Consider the following 23,776-nt stretch of genomic DNA (forward strand, 5'->3'; position numbering starts at 1 on the left):
TTGATCATGCTTGCTTGCTCTTTTGAAACAAGGCCAGCTCTCCTTTGTGGACAGTTTCCCCTTGGAAAATTGAATTTTGGATCTTACCTTGTGCTGGGCACCTGGCTGTGACCCTCCCTCCAACAACTACCTTTTCTTTGATGCTTTGAATGAACGCAAGGCTCAAATCAACAGCTGGGATTGAGCATACTTTCTGCCACTAAATGCCAGCACTTGTGTGGGCGTGTACGTGCATGTGTGTGCGTTTGTGTAAGCATATTATGTGCTGAATACTGAACAGCATCCTTCTCTTGCTGGTCACCTCTGATGACCTCCCTTTCCTTTATACTCAGCAGTCACTGTGCTGAGTCACTCAGCTGTATGAATAGATTTGTTTCTCTGAGCTGTTTTAATTATTTATTTATGTTTACCATAATGGGAATGACACAAATGAGCCACGCATTTGACCTTGGCTCTGAGGTAAATGTTTATGTTGTGGTTTATCAGCAATCAGCAAGGATACCTGTAAAGAAGTGTCAGCTTATTGTGGAAACTCAATATCAATTGCATTGGTCTTTCATCTCGTTCTGCCGAGGGCCAAGCGGAAATGGGGGTTGAAATGAATAAACAATGAAGCATGTTTGATTTCCAGCCAGGACAGGAGCAACTGACAATAGAGAAGATGAGATATAGATAGATAGATAGATATTGATTGATTTAAAGTTGTACCATGTAACTTTTTTTATAAAACAAATCTTAAAATTGTCCTAACTGTTAAATCGCTAAAGTTTTAGAACACCCACTCCGTTATTTTCAGCTTCTGAAGCCTTCTCTTTATATGTTTTCTATGATCCTGGCCGTGGACCGGATTTCGCGCCAAAATGACGTAATCTGCATCATCTGTATACGTTGTGTATACGTTGCCCAATCACATCGCCGATCATGCACACATGGTACACTACCGGCCAATCACAGCGCATCTTGAAGTGGGGTCGCCATATTTGTAGTCGCCCGTGTGTTTCTTTACTCAAAAGGTAATCTCGCCTACCAGGCAGGGTGAAGTAGTCCGTTTCTCCGGAATGCCTGAACGCACAGGAACCAGGGACCCCTCTAAAGATAGCTCTCGGCGTTGTGGAGGCAGACGCGGGGGTGTGAAGGGCGAAAAAAAAACGGGCGAAAGACGCGAACGCGACCGCGGTTTGCTATAGGGCTACTGACCACTAGTTGAGCATCTTACACAGTATAGCTTTAACTTTCCTTGATCATATTATAAGGTAGTACAATACAGTGAGTGTAGAGAACATGGCACTGGCATGCTTGATAAATTTACCAATTGGTTTAACATTCTGCGACTTATCTTAAAAGTATCATTTATGAGGTGGTCATATTGTGTTTTCTTTGCCTTTTTGCTCAGTGTGCAAAGCAAGGGGAAATTACTTCTGCTGTAGCTTTCTCTTGCAACTGCATGCAGTATCTCTATTCAGTACTGTAGGGGAAAAAAAGAATATATATATATATATACACATACGGTATATGTTTTTCTTTTGAAATGATCAATGCCTATTCTTTTCAGACCCAAAGTTTGCAGTCCACTGTAGATTTTAAATGTATGTTCTTAATACTTCACCCGAGAAATGACTATTTGTTTGCGTATTTGTGATGTCTTTGGCCACATTCTCATAATATAATTCGGTTTAGTCGTGCGAATGGGAGGGGTGAAGTTGCCACATTCTTGCATATTTAATTGATACGTTTACGCTCACACTGCTCTTTGTCATCCGAAACAAGGAATCGCTGAGTCCACGTCTGTCCACAGGTCATGTATGTATCCAAGCTGCATAATAATGCCTCCTCCATCTCCCTATGTTTATTAATTCTTCAAGTTCAACTCACAATGTAACAGCAGGACCCCCGCACAATTGCGGCACAGGCGTTAGCCTATTCATCTGCGGTCGGAAACGGGCAATCAAAAAATAAAACCAGTGGCGGCCGGAGGGACTCGCAAAATCTACCAGCAATAAAGCAGACAGAAAATACTTTAGCAAGATATGAATATCTACGAAGAGGAGAACGTCAACGTGTGTGTGTGTGTGTGTGTGTGTGTGTGTGTGTGTGTGTGTGTGTGTGTGTGTGTGTGTGTGTGTGTGTGTGTGTGTGTGTGTGTGTGTGTGTGTGTGTGTGTGTGTGTGTGTGTGTGTGTGTGTGTGTGTGTGTGTCTCTCTCTCTCTCTCTCTCTCTCTCTCTCTCTCTCTCTCTCTCTCTGCCCCTCGCCTTGCCCTCCCTGGCTCCCTCTGTCTGCGCTCCGCGCGTAAAGCGTCTCCATTTGGACATGATTTGGCACAGAGAGCGAGAGAGAGCGCGCGAGCAAGGGCGAGAGACCCACACATCGGCCCATATTATATTAGGCCTATAGCCTATATTTTATACAATACTAACAATAGTGACTCCAATGGCACTTTCCTTTAATCTGACTGTGAGCAACTCCTCACAAATAATACACTATGCGCGATCGAGGGAGCAGTGATCAGAAATTAAATCAATGAGGGGAGGGGGCGGCCAGAATGGTCAGAAATCTAATAAGAGCGGACGGTCTGGAGGGGGATTTAACCTTTTATATATAACTATGGATTTAACCCGCACATGGCTATAGCCTACCACAATGTTTCATTGCCTGTATTTGAGACGGATGGATTCACACCAACAGTGAAGCGTTTGCTGTAGCGAATCGAAACCACAGTTTTTTTGTGGATTTGCATTCGTTTCTTTGATTCGAAAAAGAATATGGATGGGTCTTCACACATGCCCAAACGTTGTGTATTTTCCGACAATACGTTACAGGATTCGTTTTAATCGCAATAAAACATGCCTGTGTGAATGCCGCCTTTGACTCACAGAGAACCTTAACACTTGGGAGGCCAAACTCGTTCAGTAACAAGTTAAGGCCACTAGGTGTCACCACGCCAAACTCGTCCCTGAATGAGACAACGAAGGGTTAACTGTACGTGCTGCTGCCTGCCCTCTGAATGACCCGAGTCCATACGTCACCCCGTAGCAGAGAGAGAGAGAGGGAGAAAATGGCGGAGGCTGGTTACATTGATTTCCATTCTACTCTGAAACATAAAAAGGGCTTTATCTCTGAATGAGGTGAAAAGAACGCCAGGGAAGCAGAGATCTGATTGTTTTCACAGCGACACTATAACGCGATGGTCGGCTCCCGTTTGGATTTTAGTTTCGCGAGCTTTTGTAAACAAAGGGATTATCTTCCTCAATCTTCAGTGGACACCCACGTGCACACGCACGAAGCTTCCGAGGCTCTTCAAAATAAAGCGTGAGTGAACGGCGGCAGCAGCAACAGCTAGAATAAACCTGAGCATGTAAAAGAATAGACTTGGATGTAAACAAAGTGTCGGTCTGACAATGGCCAAAATGATTATTTTATCATTATTTTACGCTTTTTGTGGATATTTTTGACCAGAAACACATATATGAAGCATATATTTCTTTTATAAAATATTTTCGAAACATTATTTTTATTTTAGCATCCGTTTTTCAAGAAAAAGTTGACTATAGCTCCTTTAACGGTGAATACAAAAGTGAAGAAAAAAACTTGATGAATGGAATATGCTTGTGTGTGTGTGTGTGTGTGTGTGTGTGTGTGTGTGTGTGTGTGTGTGTGTGTGTGTGTGTGTGTGTGTGTGTGTGTGTGTGTGTGTGTGTGTGTGTGTGTGTGTGTGTGTGTGTGTGTGTGTGTGTGTGTGTGTGTGTGTGTGTGTGTGCGTGCGTGCGTGCGCGCAACAGATAGATAGACAGATACACACGATCTTTACCGGAGAAATTGGCCATATACAACAACAGGATGCTAATATCAACCATATTGACAACAACAAATGTCTCTCATCACAACCTTCCATGTCCAGAGATTCTCAAATTCTGTAGAGCAGTGAGGAGTGTGCATTATTTAAAGTGTGAAGCTCTCTGCCTGTGGTTCCCCTGCATTAGATTTAATTGGCTCCTCCTGGATGTTTTAATCATCTGCAGGGTCTTAACTCTAGCCTTCTCCTTTACTCCCTGGCATTATAGCTTTGCCCACGGCTAAAATGCAAATTAGCCTACTACTTAAGTGTGTGGTAGTGGTACACTTGTGGCATCGGTGGAAAAAGTACTTGCATTTCTAACTTAAATAAAAGTATCAATACTGCAATGTAGAAATGCATCAAAATGTAATTATAGTACCAAAAGTAGAAAGTACTCATTATGCATAATGTCCCATTTCACAACTTTTAAAATGTATACAAAAATCTTTTGAAAATTGCAGATCTACAAGCTGTGTCGTATTGTGAGTTTGTAGATTGGCTATTTTCAAATGGCCAAAATGTATATAGGGCTGAAGTGTTTTTTGTATGTTTTGTAGCCTAATAATAATCAAAATCTACAAAGTAACTGCTAATTAAAGTTCTCAAATAATTGTAGTGGAGTAAAGGTACAATATTTCCCCCTGAGATGTAAAGTTAAATTTGACTGAGAATTGGAAATACTCCAGTAAAGTAAAACAAAAATGTAATTAGTTCCTTTACACCATTGACTTATGGCCACATGACACAAATGGCATAAACATCTGCAGCTCTGCTTAAAAAAAGTGAAAGGATTTCATGTCAGATTACTTATTTGACTGAACTTCCTTTCCCCAGCTTTGCCTTTGTACCAGCCTCATTAGCTGTAATTAGAATGTCTGAACTCAATAAGTCCCAGATTATCACACACTGTGATTTATGAAGGCTATACACAGTAGAATCACAGTCCAAAGTGTGTTAATTTGACTCTGATAAATTAACTCATTTTTACACTTTCACACTTCAGTTAGGCTAATACTCCAGATTTCACATACCTGACACACAGAAGATTATATAATATACACACTAACGGCTGGACTACACCACAGAATTTGTACGGACACGCACGAGTCCCACATACGCACACCGACACACACACTTTCAGATCCACGCAGTGATGGAAAAAGTACTTGCATTCTTTGCTTAAGTAAAAGTATCAATACTGCAATATTGCAATAAACTGCAACATTTACTTGAGTAAAAGTACAAAATTATTGCAATCAAAATGTACTTAAATTACAAAAAGCAAAAGTGCAGAATGTCCCGTTTCAAATGTATAAAAATTTTTGAAAATAGCAGATCTACAAGCTCACAATGTGTTGCGATGCGAGTGTGACACATTGTGAGCTTGTAGATCGGCTATTTTCAAATGGCCATGTATATAGGGCTGAAGCTGATTATGTATGCTTTGTAATAATGATCAAAATCTACAAAGTACCTCATAACTAAAGTTTTCAAATAATTGTAGTGGAGTAAAAGTACAATATTTGGATGCAAGTAAAGTACAAATACAGTACCTCAAAATTGTACTTAAGTACAGTATTTAAGTAAATGTACTTACAGTAGTTACTTTGGATTGGATCTTTCCAAACCCGCCGTACACACGCAACATAGGCACGCTTTGAAAAGCCCGGTGTAGACTTATGAGACTTAACTAAACTCGACATTTGAAATCAAAGATAAAACTGAATGAACTTTAGTATTATTTGCACGTGGAAGAGATAAATATGATTTAACACTCAGTTTTTCATTTGATGATAGATAATTTGTATCCATTTAAGCCATGTCCATAGGACTCTCTTGTCCTTCTACTGTCTTCGGTTTTCACAGACAATTTCCCATAATAACAATCTGCATTTGAAACTGGTATTTCTGTATCCCCTCCTTTCCCCAATCGCCGTGCTCTCTGTTCTGAGCTGTATGAAATTGAGACGAGTGTCTTTGCCTCGGCAGAATCGTCCTATTGTTTTCTGAATACTGGCACCGTTTCCATTTGCATGTTACAGTCTATTATTTATTAACAACACTGGAGCCGTGTTTGCCTTGGTTTCTGACATTTTCTGGCAGGAGAAGAAATGGTTTACACTAACGGTTGCCGCGTTTTGGCAGAGAGCTGATGGTCCACACAGACAGCTGACACCACTGTGTTCGTCTCCCTGTTAATGTATCTCTTTTATCCTTCAGTAGTATTCCGTGATGGGTTTTGTCTTGACAGTATCAGCGCCTGGCTATCCCTGTCAGCACTGGACTCAGATTTCTCTTTTATACCATATCATTCCGTCTTTCATGTTCTAATAACGACGGGCCGAGCCGTCTTGTTCTCGCTTGACCTCCCCAAGGTGTTCATGATGTACATGTACAAGTTTTATTCTGTTTTGTTTTACAGCAGGGGTCTTCAACAGGGGGTCCGGGACCCCTATGGGGTCCTCAGAGTTACTACAGGGGGTCCTCCAAATCTTTGTGTGATTTTTTTTCTTTTCTCCATTTCTATATTAACCACTTGAACCCTAGCGTCCATATTTTGAGAACTTTAGCCAAAAATAGCAGATCTACAAGCTGCGAGGCGTTGTGAGCTTGCAGATCGGCTATTTTTGGCAAAGAGCTTTGGTTGTAGAGGGGGAAAAGAGCAGACTAAGTACAGAGTGATAGATCAAGTTTATTAATTATTGACGGTTCAAGTGGTTAAATATCTGAAAACACAAATGTACATGAACCCAAAATACATTGATGACTGTGCTGTCAAACGATGAAACATATGGTATCTATGGGTTGTGGGGGGTCTCTGCTTCATCTCTCTCTCGACTAAGGGGTCCTTGGCCTGAAAACAATGAAGACCCCTGTTTTACAGTATCTGTGCTCAGTCTGTGCTGGGCCTGCTTTTTGGAGCGGTGAACACACAACACACTAGTTAAAGGAGGGGCGCTGTTTTGTGCAGGCCAGGCACACTCACCACTCACTCACACGCGCACGCAACACACACACACACGCACACACACGCACATAGAACACAGAATCAAAAACATAGATCTAGAACACATAGAGTCAAAAACATAGATCCAGAACATATAGAATCAAAAACATAGATCTAGAACACATAGAATGTAAAAACATAGACCTAGAACACAGAATCAAAAACATAGATCTAGAACATATAGAATCAAAAACATAGATCTAGAACACATAGAATCAAAAACATAGATCTAGAACACAGAATCAAAAACATAGATCTAGAACATATAGAATCAAAAACATAGATCTAGAACATATAGAACCAAAAACACCATATAGAATCAAAAACATAGATCTAGAACACATAGAATCAAAAACATAGGTCTAGAACACAGAATCAAAAACATAGATATAGAACATAGAGAATCAAAAACATAGATCTAGAACACATAGAATCAAAAACATAGATCTAGAACACAGAATCAAAAACATAGATCTAGAACATATAGAATCAAAAACAGATCTAGAACATATAGAATCAAAAACATAGATCTAGAACACATAGAATCAAAAACATAGATCTAGAACACGGAATCAAAAACATAGATCTAGAACATATAGAAACAAAAACACCATATAGAATCAAAAACATAGATCTAGAACACATAGAATCAAAAACATAGATCTAGAATACAGAATCAAAAACATAGATATAGAACATATAGAATCAAAAACATAGATCTAGAACACATAGAATCAAAAACATAGATCTAGAACACAGAATCAAAAACATAGATCTAGAACATATAGAATCAAAAACATAGATCTCGAACATATATAATCAAAACTAGACCAGGTCAACCTGGTTGTGCCAGACCCCCTGTCTGTCATCATCATTTATGACATCATGCCTTTTGTAGGCATGTCATCATCATGTCATCATCATATATACCCTTTATATAGAAAAGGGACAGACCGACATTTGCTTATGTAGGCCTACCCATTTCATGGGTCTGGCAAACATAGATCTAGAACATATAGAATCAAAAACACCATATAGAATCAAAAACATAGATCTAGAACACATAGAATCAAAAACATAGATCTAGAACAGAATCAAAAACATAGATCTAGAACATATAGAATCAAAAACATAGATCTAGAACATATAGAATCAAAAACATAGATCTAGAACACATAGAATCAAAAACATAGATCTAGAACACATAGAATCAAAAAACATAGATCTAGAACACATAGAATAAAAAAAAACATAGATCTAGAACACATAGAATCAAAAACATAGATCTAGAACACAGAATCAAAAACAGATATAGAACACATAGAATCAAAAACAGACACACACACACACACACACACACACACACACGCTCAGATTCACCGCTCCACTTCGAACCGAGGTTTGATTTTTATTGCAACATCGTGGTCTTTAGCGGTATGATAAGCATTAACTTCTGTTTTGTCTTACAGTGTCAGTGTTGGGCATGTTATCCGAGCTACACGTGGACCCAGACTTATACACCCTACTGTTTGGTGAGAGCGTCCTGAATGATGGTGTGGCCATTGTTCTTACACAGTGAGTCTTTCTTGGTTCTGGGCTCAGGCCTCAGGCCCGGGGATTTCTTTTCCTTTCTTTTAAAGAGGTTGGTGCCATAGTTTTGTACTTTTTCTGTTTTGTATGTGTTTATGAAGTTAACATTACTCTAATAACCCTAACCCTAACCCAGGTGTGGTTATAATATGAAAATATGTCTTCCCTTTTTATTTTTGGTTACTTCCTGAAAGCTGAAAGCCTTTGAGTCAAAAGTCCCAATTGAAATACATTGATATAATTGATTGTTTGATTGATTATTTGATTAGACAAAAATGGAGAACAGTACATAGTATATTCAATACAATAGAAATGTAGTACAGTACAAGTACAGTTAAACACCCTGCCTAAAAGGAACATCCCAAATAAGTCCTTTTACAGTCTTACGTTGGAGGTCCTATTATGACATCATAATATCATCCCCTCCCCTTTTTGAGCGGTGGTCACAACGCTCTTATACGCTCCTATACGTGGCCGTGTGTGTGGGTATGTCTGTCTGTCTGTCTGCGTCCGTGTCTGTCTGTCTGTATGTAGCCTACAGTACCTTTTTTGACCACACATGTTAAGGGAGGGGCGCTGTTGTTCAGGCCAGACCAGACACACACACACACACACACACACACACACACACACACACACACACACACACACACACACACACACACACACACACGGATGGATGGATGGATACCAGTGGCGGCCTGAGTGACATGCATTTTATTATTAATATTTTGTTTAATATTGTTTTAATATCTTTTATTATATATATATACAGGTATATATATATATATTTGTTTTGCTGTTGCGCAGCCTCCACGACCACCGCTCAGTTCACACGGGTGTGATTTTTAACTTACAACAACACTGTGGATGTGGCTAACTTCAGCTGGGTTACCACCCACCTGACAACCAGGCATACTTAATGAGCAGGTGGCTGTGGCCACATAAAAACAAAACTTTAATACTTTCTGTACACTTTTTTGAAAAAAATCTTCCTCCAAGTATAATCATAATACCTGATGATTATGTTGTAGGGGGGGAACAATCACGGCACAATGTCTTAAGTGATTGCCAGAGGGCATAAGTTATCACAACCTGGGCCTCATTTCTGTTGCTGGATGCTGAATCAACCACGGCAGGGTAGGGCAGTCATGATTATGACATTTTACATGACAATTAATTGTCTCTCAAATAATTGCGATCAACGATTTAATTGGGTTTTTGTCATTGACAATTACATTTCTGTTTGGCTTTTAGGCTTTTAAGTTGCTCATGGCATATATGACACATAACCTAAATATACAAAGAAATGACTGACATATTTGTCAACTTTAGACTAAAAAGAACATTGATAGTGGAAATAGCCTATCTACAAGTTCACTGCTATTTGCACTGTTTTTGAAAATATATGAACATTTTTCAACATGGAAACGATAATGGTGATTGTTGCGAAGGCTCTCAATTGCTCTCACGTCATACCGGCAGTTAACAGTTGACATGATTGCGCCTTGAAGTTGAATCACCATATATGGAAATGACTGACGTATCTCACCTCACCTCACATTCGATATCTCCATATATGGAGATATCTAGCTGCTGACTTTATCAGGGTGATATCACATCATACACAAAGGAGCGGCCCATATATGGAAATGTCTAGTTAGTGACCTCATCAGGATGACATCATGCTGATGTCACCTTCATAAACAAACAAGCCCTATAAATAGGAGCCTTTGACACCGGAGAACAGAGAAGCATTCTTCGACTCAGACCTTATCGCCAGGATCACCTAAGCTTATGGCTTGTCATCGCCTCCAACCATCTCAAGATACTCAGCTATTTCTCCCAGCAAGACTTCAGAGCCTCTCATACGATTCAAGGCATCTCGGTTAAGTTCTTACCGGACACCACTGCGGCGGGTCCTAACCCTAGAAACCAGTTCCTTCTGAGTAGCTATTTTACAGTGATTATGTCAAATAATTGCGATTAGAGATTATTAGACCATTATGTAATAATTGTGACAGGCCTACGGCTGGGATGAATGAATGGACAGAAGGGCGGACGACCCAAAACCCAAAAACATAATCCCTCTGATCCTGTCTGTCTGCCGGAGGAGACATAAAAAAGGGAACATCCGCACTCACAAAATATGTTTAAATGCTTATTTCAATGCATAGTGGCAGTCAAACAAACAGCCGCTGAATGCTACCAGATTAAGGAAAGCATGGGATCTGCACACAACGTTGTGCCAGCATTTAATTAAGGGATTCAGCAGCAAGGCTCACAGCAAGAGCAAAGGAAACTGCTTTCATATAACAAAATCCACCTAGCTGTTATCTAGCAGACAGAATACACAATTGTCTACGCTGAGTCTGGCTGAAGCAGACAGGAAGGTGTGTCACCTTGCGAACGCTTTGCACTGCCTTCTCAATGCAAATGAATGTTATATTTTGTCTTGCTCATTACTAACCCAACACACATGCACACACCATTGCCTTTGTCTGCTCTGTTTAACGACGGCAATTGAACAGATGGAGGGAAACACACACACGGGCAGGGACAGGCAAATGGAGGAGGAATGGACATTGGCGGGGCACAGAGTACACGTGCACACACGTGTCATGTACCAGCACACACAAACACACTGGCATAGTGGACACGCGAGTGCATATGGATCTCTCCTTCTCTCTCTCTCTCTCTCTCTCTCTCTCTCTCTCTCTCTCTCTCTCCACTCCAAATAGGCCTGGAAAGACAGATTCCAGGCAGATTGAGAGAAAAAGAGGAGACGAGCACACAGATTGTTGGGCTGTGCTCAAGTGCTGGCTTCTATCTCCCTGTCCATTGAAGCCAAGAGGAGACAACCCCCCCACCCCTCCTCCTATACGGGCACACAGATAGTGCAGTGTTTCTTCTCGGGGTAGCGTGACTAGCCTCTGTGCCATCTCCTGTCACTTGACGGGCTGGCCAGAGCCGCCGGGTCGCCCCGTCCCCGCACACAAAGCCGGCCCTTATTAGTGAGCCACGCGGGGCCTTGGCATTGGAATTTTAACGAGCTCCCGCTGCAGCTCGGCCTTACGCTAACGTGCCCTCTTCCATCCAGCGCACTTCCCCGCTCCGCCTGCTCCCGCTGGGCTTCCACTCTATCAGGTCCTGTGTTGACATCTGGAGATTCTCGATCCGGGACTAAAGCTGTCCCACATGGCCTAAAGAAAACATCTCTGAAAGGTCACCCTGCATCGCTTGCACACTTAAAAGCTAGTGGCTGAGTTAAAGTGTGAACAAGTTCTGTGTTTTGTTTTTGTGTGAAGGGGGTAATAGTTTCAGCTAGCTGAGCTCATTAGTGGCAGCTTGATTGATCGCCCCCCGTCTCGCAATGAAGATTAAGTCATGTTGTGGTATATAATGGCTCATTTAAAACTGACAATAGGATATGTGGAGACGCTTTACAGGTTCATTTCTCAAACGTTTTGACGGAAGGTTGCTCAAGCTGGGACGAGCTCGTTGTCCATGGGGGACGCGTTCAGTCAAAGTCGAATAAAGTCAGTCCCCTGTCTGGTTTCTCTCATCTGTCTCCCAGACAGAGAAGTACAGTACTACCTTAAGCTGACTCAAGTAAGTTTTACATCCACTTTGAAAAGGAAGCTTTAATCCAAAGGGAGTACGCGGGAGCGGCGGGGAGGTTCAAGAAGTTCTGTCATCTCAGGAAAGTCAGCCAGCTCAATCAGCCGCTCACAAGGGTGCCTGTCTCTGCTTGTTTCTCCCTCTCTCTCTCCCCTCTCCCTGTGATGGCTTTTTTCTTTTTTGATTGAAGAGTTTATTAGCAGTTTGCAATAGAAAAAAGTACAGTTTCATGACGGCACAAATCACTGGTACAAGGTCAACTAAAAGGAGATCCTACTGTAGTAAGCTTTACGGCTTATTTACACAGGAACCACTTTATGTATCTCATATAACATTGAAAGACAGACGGATAGAACATAGTACTCCAGTAGCAGCCACCTGAAGGTGACTTTTCATACCAATTTTGAAGGAGGCTAGGGATTTCCACTCCTTTAAGGCTTGTGGAAGGGCATTCCATGAACTCATTGACTTCCATGCAGAATCCCCCCCCCCCCCCCCCCTCTGCCACAAAATAAATATTTATAGTGATGATGTGAATAGCACAATGCTACTCTCTTTGCAAACAACAGTAGTATTTCTCTTGCTTTCCCCTCTAACATCTGCAGGACCTCTCTCTGAAGTGAATAGTAATTCAACCAGGACTCTTTTTTTCTTCTTTTTTTTTCCCTCCTTCTGCAGTGGCAAGAGGGAGGGAATCAACCTCAGAGGAAGGACTCACATTCTCTGAAATGACTCCAATAAATTGTACTAAGGGGCTTAGCTCAGCATAATAAGCATGTGAATTTATACCCACTGTTCTGGACTGGCGTATTTTAGGAACGTAGCTCACCATATTTCTGATGACTTCTCATTTCAGAGCTGCAACCTACATAAATGTTTCAGTGTGCATATTAGTCTTTATTTTGTTTACTTTATTACAGTTTCCTCCACAACAGGAGCCATAGCACGATGCACGGTTAGTGTGTTTGTATGCATATTGTGTGTCGTGTTGTTTTTGCTGATAGTGCGCATCAATCTGTGTCCCGCAGTGCCATCGCCACCTACAGCCTGATGGGGGGAGGACGCGTCTTTGACTCCCGTGCCTTCTTCCTCTCCGCGGGCCATTTTGTTGGAGTGTTCGCCGGCTCCTTCCTCCTGGGCGTCGTGTTCACAGTCGTCACTGCCCTCATATCCTTTGCATCCCCTCCCGGCACCCCCCCAAACCCAATTATCACCTCAGCATCCTCTGCAATCTCCCCGCTTCCTCCCTTCAGTAATTGCTTCTCTGTAGCACCCCCCCCCCCCCCACACACACACACACCCTACTGTACCAGCTTTATCAACATAAGCAACTCAGCTGAGCCTAAAGTGCTCCTGTGACATTAATGGCTGGCGTCTACACGAAGGGGGTCATCAATCAAGGACAGCGGCCTCTGATGAGGTTTCGACTTGCGCCGTTGTCCGGCGTTTGTCTCGGATCGTCCTAGTAATTAGGCCTTAGTGTGAAAAATGACGGCACATCAAGGGGAGGGTTTGCAGGAAGCAGAGAGTGCTTGTTTACAGTGTCAGTGAACAATCTCGAGTTGACAGCTGCAAAGCACAAAATGAGCATTTATTAGCTTTCATTCATGCACAATGCACAGTAGTTTCTAAAAGGAACTTCAGCTTGACATACAGTACACTGTCTTACAGTAGCCTCACACCCCTGGGGGCCTGAACATTCAGAAACGTAACATCAGTTGATTATTTCTCCTTTTCAGTAATATTGTATTTTATATTGTTTTTTTATCGTTGATTGGTCAGCTTTATAACTTGTAAGGACTTGAAATGGAGAAATAATTTACCAAGTTAAGTTTACAAATGTTTTGTGAGGAGTTAATACATCTTTTAAGCACAAAGAACATGGGCTTCTGTGTCCCAGCATGGCCCTCTGGTCTCACACCTCACAAACCACACACGTGTCCTCGTTAAAAGTTGAAGGCTTGCGTGGTGTGGAAGCTGTTTGTACTGTGTCTGCATATCCCGCTAGATGCCAGCAGGGAGTTTTCTTCTGAGAAGTAAAAGAAAGAGCTGAAGATCAAAGACCCCCACAACCCTTTGAAGCATGGCAAAGGCGGCATGCGGTGAGCAACCGTGTAACAGAAATGTTTACCTCCACTGTCCCGCTTTCAACCTAATGTATACTTACTATGAAGACAAAGTTTCAGTGCAGGATGATTTGGTGTGGAACACTGTTTGGCGGGTTCCAAGACAGGGCCCTAGGTTTCTGCTAGGGAGCTTTGCCAGAGGGGATATGGGACAGTGGAGGGGCATTAGTTAGATCTGGACTTGATTATGTACTGGAGAACTCCCTAAAATGAACTCATTAAAAACTGGAGGGTAACTCTACACTGTACTGTAGCTCCCCTGGCTCTGACAACAACACAGCCAGTCAGCACCGGATCACTTAAGGGGTTGCGTGTGTGTGTGCGTCCGTGCATGCGTGCGCGCGCGTGTGTGTGTGTGTGTGTGTTTTGTTTTGTTTTGTTTTCTGGGGGAGCCAATCCAGTGTATTCCTTCCTGAGCATTTCACATTTACATTTACTGACATTTATGTCCACTAAAAGGTCACCTCATGCCTCTGTTACATTGTAGATAATATTTGCTCTTATACATTGGCCTGATTCACACACTGTTGGACAGTGAGTGATTCTCATCCTGTCTTGACTTTAACTGTGCCTTCCACCTCACCAAGTTTGCTCGGCTGCATGAGAATCCACTGCTGGAGACGTCGCTCCTCTTCCTGCTGTCCTGGAGCAGCTTCCTGTCAGCCGAGGCCTGTGAGCTTTCAGGTAAGGGTTTGCCGCGTGTCATATTCCGTCGCTGTCGGTGGAAACCTGGCATGGTTACTTTTCAGGAAATGTAAAAAAAGAAAACTTGGATCCAATGTAGTTGTTACAAGCCAATATGAATATTTTTCGTTGGTTGATTTTTTTTAAATTATTTTTTTATTTCTACCCCTTTTTCTCCCGAATTTGGTCATTATGCCAATTAATTCCTCCCCACACACATTTGTGTGTTGTGACTGCTCTTGTGTCCTACTGACTCACCTGCCTGTGAGGAGCCCCCACCGGGAGGATGTAGTTGTAGAGCCCTCCTCCTACTCCTCCCGACCAACACTCCCTGCTGACAGGTGCCGTCCCAGCCTGTAGAAGTATGTGGCAAATATCACCCTACTCGCCCCTGGCTGCCCTCCCCCGAGCACAAGCCAATTGTGATGCTGTGCAAAGCCTGATGCACCGCGGTGAATTCGAACCCACAGCCTCCGCGGTGACGGGCAGGCACTTTTACCCCTGAGCCACCCGAACACAGAGATACAAGGTTTCTATCTGCTCACTGCTGGGTAGCTAGCAGGTGATTGTGGGAGTTTTTGTCGCTGCAACTTCTATTGGTTGGCCCCCGGGCACCTGATTTGACTGGACGCGGAACTGGGAGAGATGGCGTGAACACCCATCACACTTTGCTCTTCTTCTTCTTTCGTGTATCATCTTCCTTGATGATTGGTTGCCGGTAATTTATTTCACAAGATTTCTTGTTATTTAGAAGAGGCCATGAGATTACACAACTCCATGTGTATCCGAGGAGGCATGTCATCATTTTCCTAGTGCATTGTTCAAGGTGGAATTATTAAAACTATTGCAATCTGTTACAAAGTCAAAGGCCAGAGTTAAAAGGCATTTTTCTCCCCCTGCTGAAAGCGGTGCACCAGGATGTCCCTTCATACCAGCATGCCCAGACTTGCATCATCACTGTCATCAGTGCCTGCTCGGTTGGCAAGCTCTGCTGTTTGTGGGCTCATTGCTGTCAACCTTGCTCTACAGTGCTGTGAAAGATATACGCCTCTGGTCCTGATTCCTGACACAACCATCTGTGCAGTTACCTGATAGAAAACCCCACAGATGGGGACAATCCTCTTCTGATGGGGGCGATATTGAGCAGAACAGTGTTTAGTGTCCCATATTCAACCGTTGGCCCGAATATTAAAGGGATGGTTCACCCCCAAAATGACTTTTTCTCTCAATTACTCACCCCATTGGAGACTTGAATTCATGGATTTTTATTTATTTTTTGTCTCATTCCTGAGCCAAAAATTTGAGGAGACTCTTTGTGTTCCATGGGGAACTAGAAGCAGTGCTCTTCCGAGCACAGGTCTCCACCAGACTGTGCGTCCTGGTGGTGCAATCCTGCAAACTTTGGAAGCTAATATTAGCCAATCAGGATGGCATATGAAATATCATACGGATCGGACTTGATCACATGACTATAGATATACTGTGTACCGATTTGCGTGATTTTTGGATAAAATCTCAAGGAGTAATATCCAAAAATGTGTTTTACATAAGTCGGCCCAAAGGTGGCGCTATAAAAGGCTTATGTGAAAAATGCAGGGCAAAGGTTTATCCTTAGCTTCTAGGGAGTGCGCTTACAAAGTTTGAAACTGATCGGTGGAGTTATAGGTAAAACCACAAATCGGCCTGTTATAGCGCCACCATGAGGCTGATTTAAAAAAAAATAAGTGGCATTTCTTCCTCGGCCTAGTGGGAACGTGTGTGCGCGATTTCATGATAATTGCACTTTGCGTTTGTGATTTGAGGCATTTTGTTCAAAACGGCTCGATCCCACAAACTTTGGAAGCCAATCTTAGCCAATCAGGATGGATGCAAAATCGGACAGATCCGTGTCGATCACATGACTGTCGAGATACTGCCTACCGATTGGTAGGATTTTTGGACAAAATCTGTAAGAGTAGTGCACAGAAATGTGTTTTGCGAACATCGGCCACTAGGTGGCGCTAGAAAAGGCCCATTTGAAAAATTTAGGGCAGAGGTTCTAGATTGGCTTCCAGGGAATGTGTGTGCTCACTTTGGCAGCGACCGGGCCAACAGCGACTGAGATTAGGCGCTCACAAACTGCGAGGGACGGACGGACGGACGGACGGACGCACGGACGGACGGAGGGGAAAACATACTCTCCCTCAGCCTTCGGCTGGTGGAGACAACAAAGCAGGCTCCTTGTGTCTCTAGAGGGAACCACTGCTGGTCATCAAATTATTGTCTTAGGAATCCGAGCATGTGAGCGGAGTGGAGCGGGAACAAAAGCCGCTCCGCGCTCCAGAGGGCTCTTGTCCTGCTCGCTCGTCACTCTGGTCGGCCACCGGGCCGCGCCACTCCGTCGCTCACCTTGATTTGCGCATTTGTCGCTCCACGCTCCGCTCAGGGTCGTCAGCAGCCAAAATAAAAAAGTATTTTGCTACCATGTCCGAAACACTTTCTCCTTTGCTTTGCCACAAGTTTTCCCAGCCTTTGATGGAGAGCTGTCTTCAATGTTACAAAAGACGCCATCTAAGGCATTGTATTTTTTTATAAGACGGGCAATATTAAATCCAGTTGGTTATTGATTAATCACCACATTCGAGAAGGAGGCGACTTGTGGCGTGTGTTTTTCATTCAACCAAATCAGTCTCACTTGCATTTCAAATCGTATCCTTTGACTGGCTGGTGGTGATATACCGGTATAACTTAACTGACACAAGGTAGGCGCTCATATGCTCTGTTAGGAATGTGACAAAAACATGAATTCAAGTCTCCATGTGGTAATAGATAGAAAAAAAAGTATTTTTTGGGTGAACTATACCTTAAGAGAAAAATTACTTTCATTCACACACACAGACAAAGACAAGACACGCGTGTGCACTGTGCACACAGGAACACACACATCTCTCCTCTGATAGTCCTTGGCGTTTTTGCGAGTCAATAGTGTGGAGATGAGAAAGTATTAGGTCATTGCCTTGGTCTACAGGGGGCTCCATGTACCATTCACATCTCAAAACCCCATAACTCATTCCATTTCAACCCACCGACACACGCACACACACACACGCACGCACACACACACACGCACACACACACACACACACACACACACACACACACACACACACACACACACACACACACACACACACACACACACACACACCCCTCAGTCTCAGCATGTTCAGTCTCATAGTTCGAGATGGGGCCCAGAGATAGCGGTGAGCCATAATAGCATTCCTGCCCTGGCTGTTAGTCTGGGTCTCTTGTAAAGCGAAGAGTCGCTCTGGTCTCATGTATTATCGATGACCTGCACTGCCCTTCAGTATGTTGCTATTCCCACCTTGCATTTACTAGTCCTGGGAAGAAAAGTGTGCTTCATGAATTCGCCCGAACGAATTTTCTTGCAGTGTTTCCTTATTATGTGAAAATGTGGTTTATTCTGCGCTTGGAACAACAAGGATTAGCCTCTTCAACTTGTCACTGAAGTGTCAATTACTTGTTTCCTGTATAGTCATTACGTAGTTATAAAATATACATGTCTCATACATACTATGCATACGTCGGTGTTGCTGCTGCCAGTGCTGACTAGGGATGGGACGATACGCGATATTATCGTTTATCGTGATAAAAAACACTCACAATAATCGTATCGTGGAGATTTAATTTATCGTGATATCGTCCTCCTTCATGCACTGGGATCAATTCACCTTTTACTTGCCCAAGCTGCATATCCGGTGCCACTTAAACCCTTTGGTAAAAGGTACTTATAATATACATACTTGATACAGTCTTTTTTTTCCCACTCTCTATCAAATGTCTTTTGCCAAAAAATAGCCGATCTACAAGCTCACAACGCGTCGCAAGCTTGTAAATCTGCAATTTTTTGGCAAATGTTCCACCCCAGGATAATGGATTTTGATTATCGCGATAATATTGTAAATCACGATTTCTTTTGTCACAATAATCGTGATATGAAATGTTCATATCGTCCAATCCCTAGTGCCGACCTCGATGTGTCGGTTGGTATTCAACACAGTCAGCGGTGTGGTGGAGTCGCTCTATCCTTGGCAGCGAGCCCTCTGGCATGTGGAGGAGAAGGCCGTTCTAATTAAATATCTTGACCTTTCTCCATTAGACCCCAACTCCCAGTCTATAAAGCACACCACTCCTAAGGCTGTCCTGTGCTGAGATGGTACGTTGTATCCAAGATGGAACTTTGTGTGGTATTGTTATTGGCATTTCTGCTCTTATTATTTAGAGTGCACAGCACAATTAGGGATTTGATTATTCTCTTATGTCTCAGAAGCATTCAAAAAACTGTTTGCTTTTCATTAAGAGTTGCATGGGGCAGCAACACAGGCGGGGCTGTAATGTCTTGCTTAGGGACTGTACTCAAACCGGTGTTTACCTTCCAGTTGTGGAATCGTCTCTGACTGTCCAACAAGTCTTTCTGCAGCTGTTTATACTTAATTAACTTTATAGCTAAGATGAATACTGGAAGGTCAAGAAGATGGACCTGACTTGAAATTTAGCTACTGTATGTCTTTGATGCTGACATATTTTATTTATTTTCCCTTTTGAATAACTCACGATGAATAACAATTTCCAATTCCCAATATCCATCTGCACAAGCTGCAGAGGGGCCACGTCTTCCTATGGGTTTTAATGGCCCATTTATGTTGAAGCAATAGCTCATCCAAAGGGGATGCAGTGAGCGATGGCAGTCCTCCCTTGTGTCCTTTGGTAATTGAACCTCTCTCTGTCTCTGCTAATTGCTGGAGTTTAGCAAGGGTGCGCGTAATGACCCCGAACCTCACAGGGAGCTCTGGCGTCATTAATCTCGTGCCCTGCCTCTCACAGACGCTCGTTGTGGTATGGGTCTCATCTGTTGCCAAGTGCCCAGGTGCCCACCTGACGTCCTTTTCGCCGTTGGGTCTTTGTGTGCATGGCGAATGATGTGCTTTACCCGCGTCCACATTACGTAAACCGAGGAGGGGTCTGCCAGCCCAGTAAACACAAGCAGAAATAGAAAAATACTTGATAGTGGTGTCATACAGTAGCACAACCTTTTAAGACTTCATGGAAGAGTGGCGTTGAAGGACAGTGTGAATTACCACAATGACAGCGTTAGGTCAATGGGACAGAAAAGGAGTGTAATGGACTGGCCTCAGGTACTGGCTCTATAAGTGCAGCCCTTGTCTCTGCTGCCTTGTTCATTACTGCTGGCCTTGTCCTCTGTCCAATGATGGCAATTTCCCCTTTTCTTTGACAGATAAGTGCATGTCATATAGCTGTTCCTCACAAGCTGAAGCACACCACACGAAATTGAAGTCCCAAAACGAAGTATCCGTGTTTTGATCCTCCCTTCTTACTTGAGTTTGTTTCCAATTCCAGCTCAAGGTCTAGCCAGGTCACACGTTCTTATTTTCCCTGCGTCCATTGATTCTCACTCTTTTGTTATCCTCCACCCCCCACCGCCCTCCCTGATATGACTCTGGTACGCTCTCAAGCAATATTTTATCAGTCCTTTGCACGGACCTTACCCACAGTGTCATGTCCTTCTCCTACTCTGTGCGTGTGTGTGTGTGTGTGTGTGTGTGTGTGTGTGTGTGTGTGTGTGTGTGTGTGTGTGTGTGTGTGTGTGTGTGCGTGTGCGTGTGTGTTGAGTACCTGCCTGCTTGCGTGTGTATGTGTGGAGCTGAGGTTAGAAGAGGTGAGGTGCGGTGTGGTATTTGGCCTGAAAGGCCAGTATACTGGCCAGCATTGAGAAGTTTGTACAGCTGGGAGACAGTGGAACGTAGACAGAGGGTGGACTCAGGGTGTGTTATGGGGTTGGGCTGGTATGAACTGTTGTCATAAAATGTTACATTCTAAACCAAAGGCAAGAAAGAGGAGGAGTAGAATGCAGATGTTTTTAGGATGCTTTGGTTTGCTCTGTGGTTAAATTTCTATGAGAACACAGATAGCTTAAGGCAGGGGTATTCAGGGGCCACAATTGTAAAGTCACTTGTAGTCGTGGGTCAAGACTGTGACAACAGAAATTAGCAAAATGTTCATGGTTTGAGCGTTTGTTGTGTGTTAAATGTCCGATAGGACACAACAATGGACATGTACTGTATGTCCAATATGGTAACGTATTAGGGCCTGCTTCATACTGCATTCATGCATTTTGATGTTTTGTGTGCCAGTCCTTTATAGAGTACAGGCTTAGATTTTGATATTAAAAAAAGAGGAAGTCGATATTTCAGTATGTTCTGCATGGGTCATTGACAATGGAAGCGTCTTTGCAGGAACAGTATTTGAGGTAGGCTGGCAAGGTGAAGTGTTTACATGTTTGTATGAATAAAAGGATTTTTCTTTGTTTTGAGCACTCGACTGTTAAGAAATAATTCACCTTGATTGTGTACATCTTCTCCAATCTCCATCATCATTCACTTCAAACACATCTAGTGCTCGAAGAGAATGACGATGGAGAAGATGGACACAATCAAGCTCTCCCTTTCTTCCTTTTGGGTTCAAGAATCTTCCGGGATACAAGTAGTGGCCCACTCAGAATCCATTAACAAATCATTCTCCGATCGCCAGAGTAATGCCTGTGTTCTGAACATTTGAAGCTGCCTCGGTTACAAAATTCTGTCAGAATCACCACACACACACACACACACACACACACACACACACACACACACACACACACACACATGCGCGCACGGTACTGTATGTCTGTGCACAGGCATACACATCGTGTGTGCGGTCCCATTGTATAATGTGTACATGTGATAACTCTGCTTACAATGCACTATATTGAGCACTTCTTCCATGCAGCACTCTTGTGCCCTTGTTCCCCTATACTGCCCCTGCTCATGACACTGACATTACAATGTGTGTGCTGTGGTTCTTTGTTTCCCATGCAGGCATTGTGGCGGTGCTGTTCTGCGGGCTGGGCCAGGCCCGCTACACTCTCTGCAACCTGTCCTCTGAGGCCAAGACCAGAATCAAGCAGGTAGACTTACAGAGAGAAGCTTACCACTGTTTACAAACTGGCTTTTATTCTCTACTTGCTCAGTTCTAATAGCTTTCCTTCTCGTGTGTGTGTGTGTGTGTGTGTGTGTGTGTGTGTGTGTGTGTGTGTGTGTGTGTGTGTGTGTGTGTGTGTGTGTGTGTGTGTGTGTGTGTGTGTGTGTGTGTGTGTGTGTGTGTGTGTGTGTGTGTGTGTGTGTGTGTGTGTGTGTGTGTGTGCGCGCGCGCTCGTTTATCTGTTAAAGGTTCCTTTATTGTTGCATCTTGTGCAGAGGTACAGTACATACCGTAAAAGTAATTATTTTGTTATGGTTCCTGTGTTTCTTTTGTGTGCATCTGTGCATAATCATGAATGACCATTAGCACTGGAGACGTCCAGTGGGAGGCCTGTCTCCATCTGGCCGTCTGCCTGTGCAGACAGGCAGCGCAGCATAGCGTCAAGTACTCAAGACTAAATAGATAGAGCAGTACTGTACAAGCATATATATATATATATATATATATATATACACATACTCATCTACGCATTTATTATTCATTGTCTGCGCCGGGGTGCAGGTCACTGTTTATCATGAAAAGCCTTCTCAAAAGGAAATGACAGCTCGATCAACGCAATTGCTTTTAAAGTAAAGTGTGGTATCCAGTATGTTTGTTTGGACAAATGCTTTTATCTAAATTTTCACGGCATATACATGCAGCTGCAGCTCAAAGGCAAAGCCAAGTGGTTTTAGTGAGAGCCGACACTGGTGGAATAGAGAGCAGGGGTAATATATGTCTTTGTAGTCCTTGTCCTTGTGGTAGCGGGCCTTTGAGGAGAAAGAGTCAATATAGCCAATGTATTTGATAAGAATACAGAAAAAGAAGTAAAGCTGATAATGCTAACATGACAGAAATATCTATCTTTCAATACATACAGTATCATATGTTGCTTGTCCTGTCAAATATACTGTAGCTAGAGTCGTCAGTGTAAGTATATATAGGACCTAGCTGTTTATGAGGCCTGGTAGGAGGCTGTATAATGGTTGTGATAAGAACCATTTTGATAAGGTGTCGCGATGTATTCGCACCGTGACACCACAGTTATGATTACCTATATGGCAGCACTCTGTGCCTGTGGATTTGCTATAATGGTTGTGGGATATGGTCTGGCAATCCTATCATCACTACTGAACCAGAAAGAGCGATACTGTCCCTTTCAACAATCCAGTCTTCTCCTCGTGCCCTAAAGAAATAAAATCATAGCTTCCTGTTCGAACTCCACTCTGCAAGTCTTAGCGTGTCAGCTTTAGGAACTCCTGTAGCTACTTAAAAAACAAACAAATGAAAAACTTTAATGAAGAGACTTTTAAGGAAAACACTCCTGAGGCTAAATGCAGCTCAAGTATGTCCTTGAGCTACACTCATTGGCAAAGACACTGCTGCAAAGGGACATAAATCACATCAGCACTGGAGCTGCTGTGTTTTATTCAAATATAAACGGATTCTTAACATTCCAATTGAACAGCCAGTCCCTAGTCCGTTGTTTTGTGTGGTTGCCCAATAGGCAAGACCACTTTATTGTGCTTCTGTAGCAGTAGTGCCCCTGAGCCTCTACCTGATGACCAAAAGACTAATATATCCCCCAATCAAGGGGGAATTCACCTTTAGCTTAACGGTTAAGATGTTGTCTTTAGATTGGGGTTCCATTCCCGGGGGTAACATTGGTGCCGAAACCTGGATGGGGTTTCCCGGTGGGTTGAGGTGTTAGAACAGATTCTTGATACACATGTGACAATGACAGATGGACTCAGGCAAGGACTTTCCCCCAAGGTTACAATATTTATTAAATAATTTAGCAGTATTAAAAGTACTTTATTGTACCTTATCAAATA

The 23,776-nt window shown here is 43.0% G+C and overlaps 1 protein-coding gene across 1 annotated transcript in view; it reads left to right on the plus strand.

Annotated features, from left to right (window-relative positions):
- LOC308306711 (sodium/hydrogen exchanger 9-like) overlaps positions 1-23,776 on the plus strand; it is a gene marked incomplete at its 3' end in the record, with an annotated part of 88,281 nt that overhangs the window by 33,497 nt on the left and 31,008 nt on the right. Inside the window, exons 6-9 of the mRNA XM_080751755.1 lie at positions 8,310-8,415; positions 13,080-13,303; positions 14,739-14,861; positions 21,800-21,888. Of these exons, the coding sequence (XP_080607881.1) occupies positions 8,310-8,415; positions 13,080-13,303; positions 14,739-14,861; positions 21,800-21,888 (542 nt within the window). The remainder of the gene's footprint in view (positions 1-8,309; positions 8,416-13,079; positions 13,304-14,738; positions 14,862-21,799; positions 21,889-23,776) is intronic.

This window comes from Nannobrachium achirus (genome assembly GCF_963921795.1).
Source record: "Nannobrachium achirus genome assembly, chromosome: 21".
In the NCBI taxonomy this organism is placed as follows: domain Eukaryota; kingdom Metazoa; phylum Chordata; class Actinopteri; order Myctophiformes; family Myctophidae; genus Nannobrachium; species Nannobrachium achirus.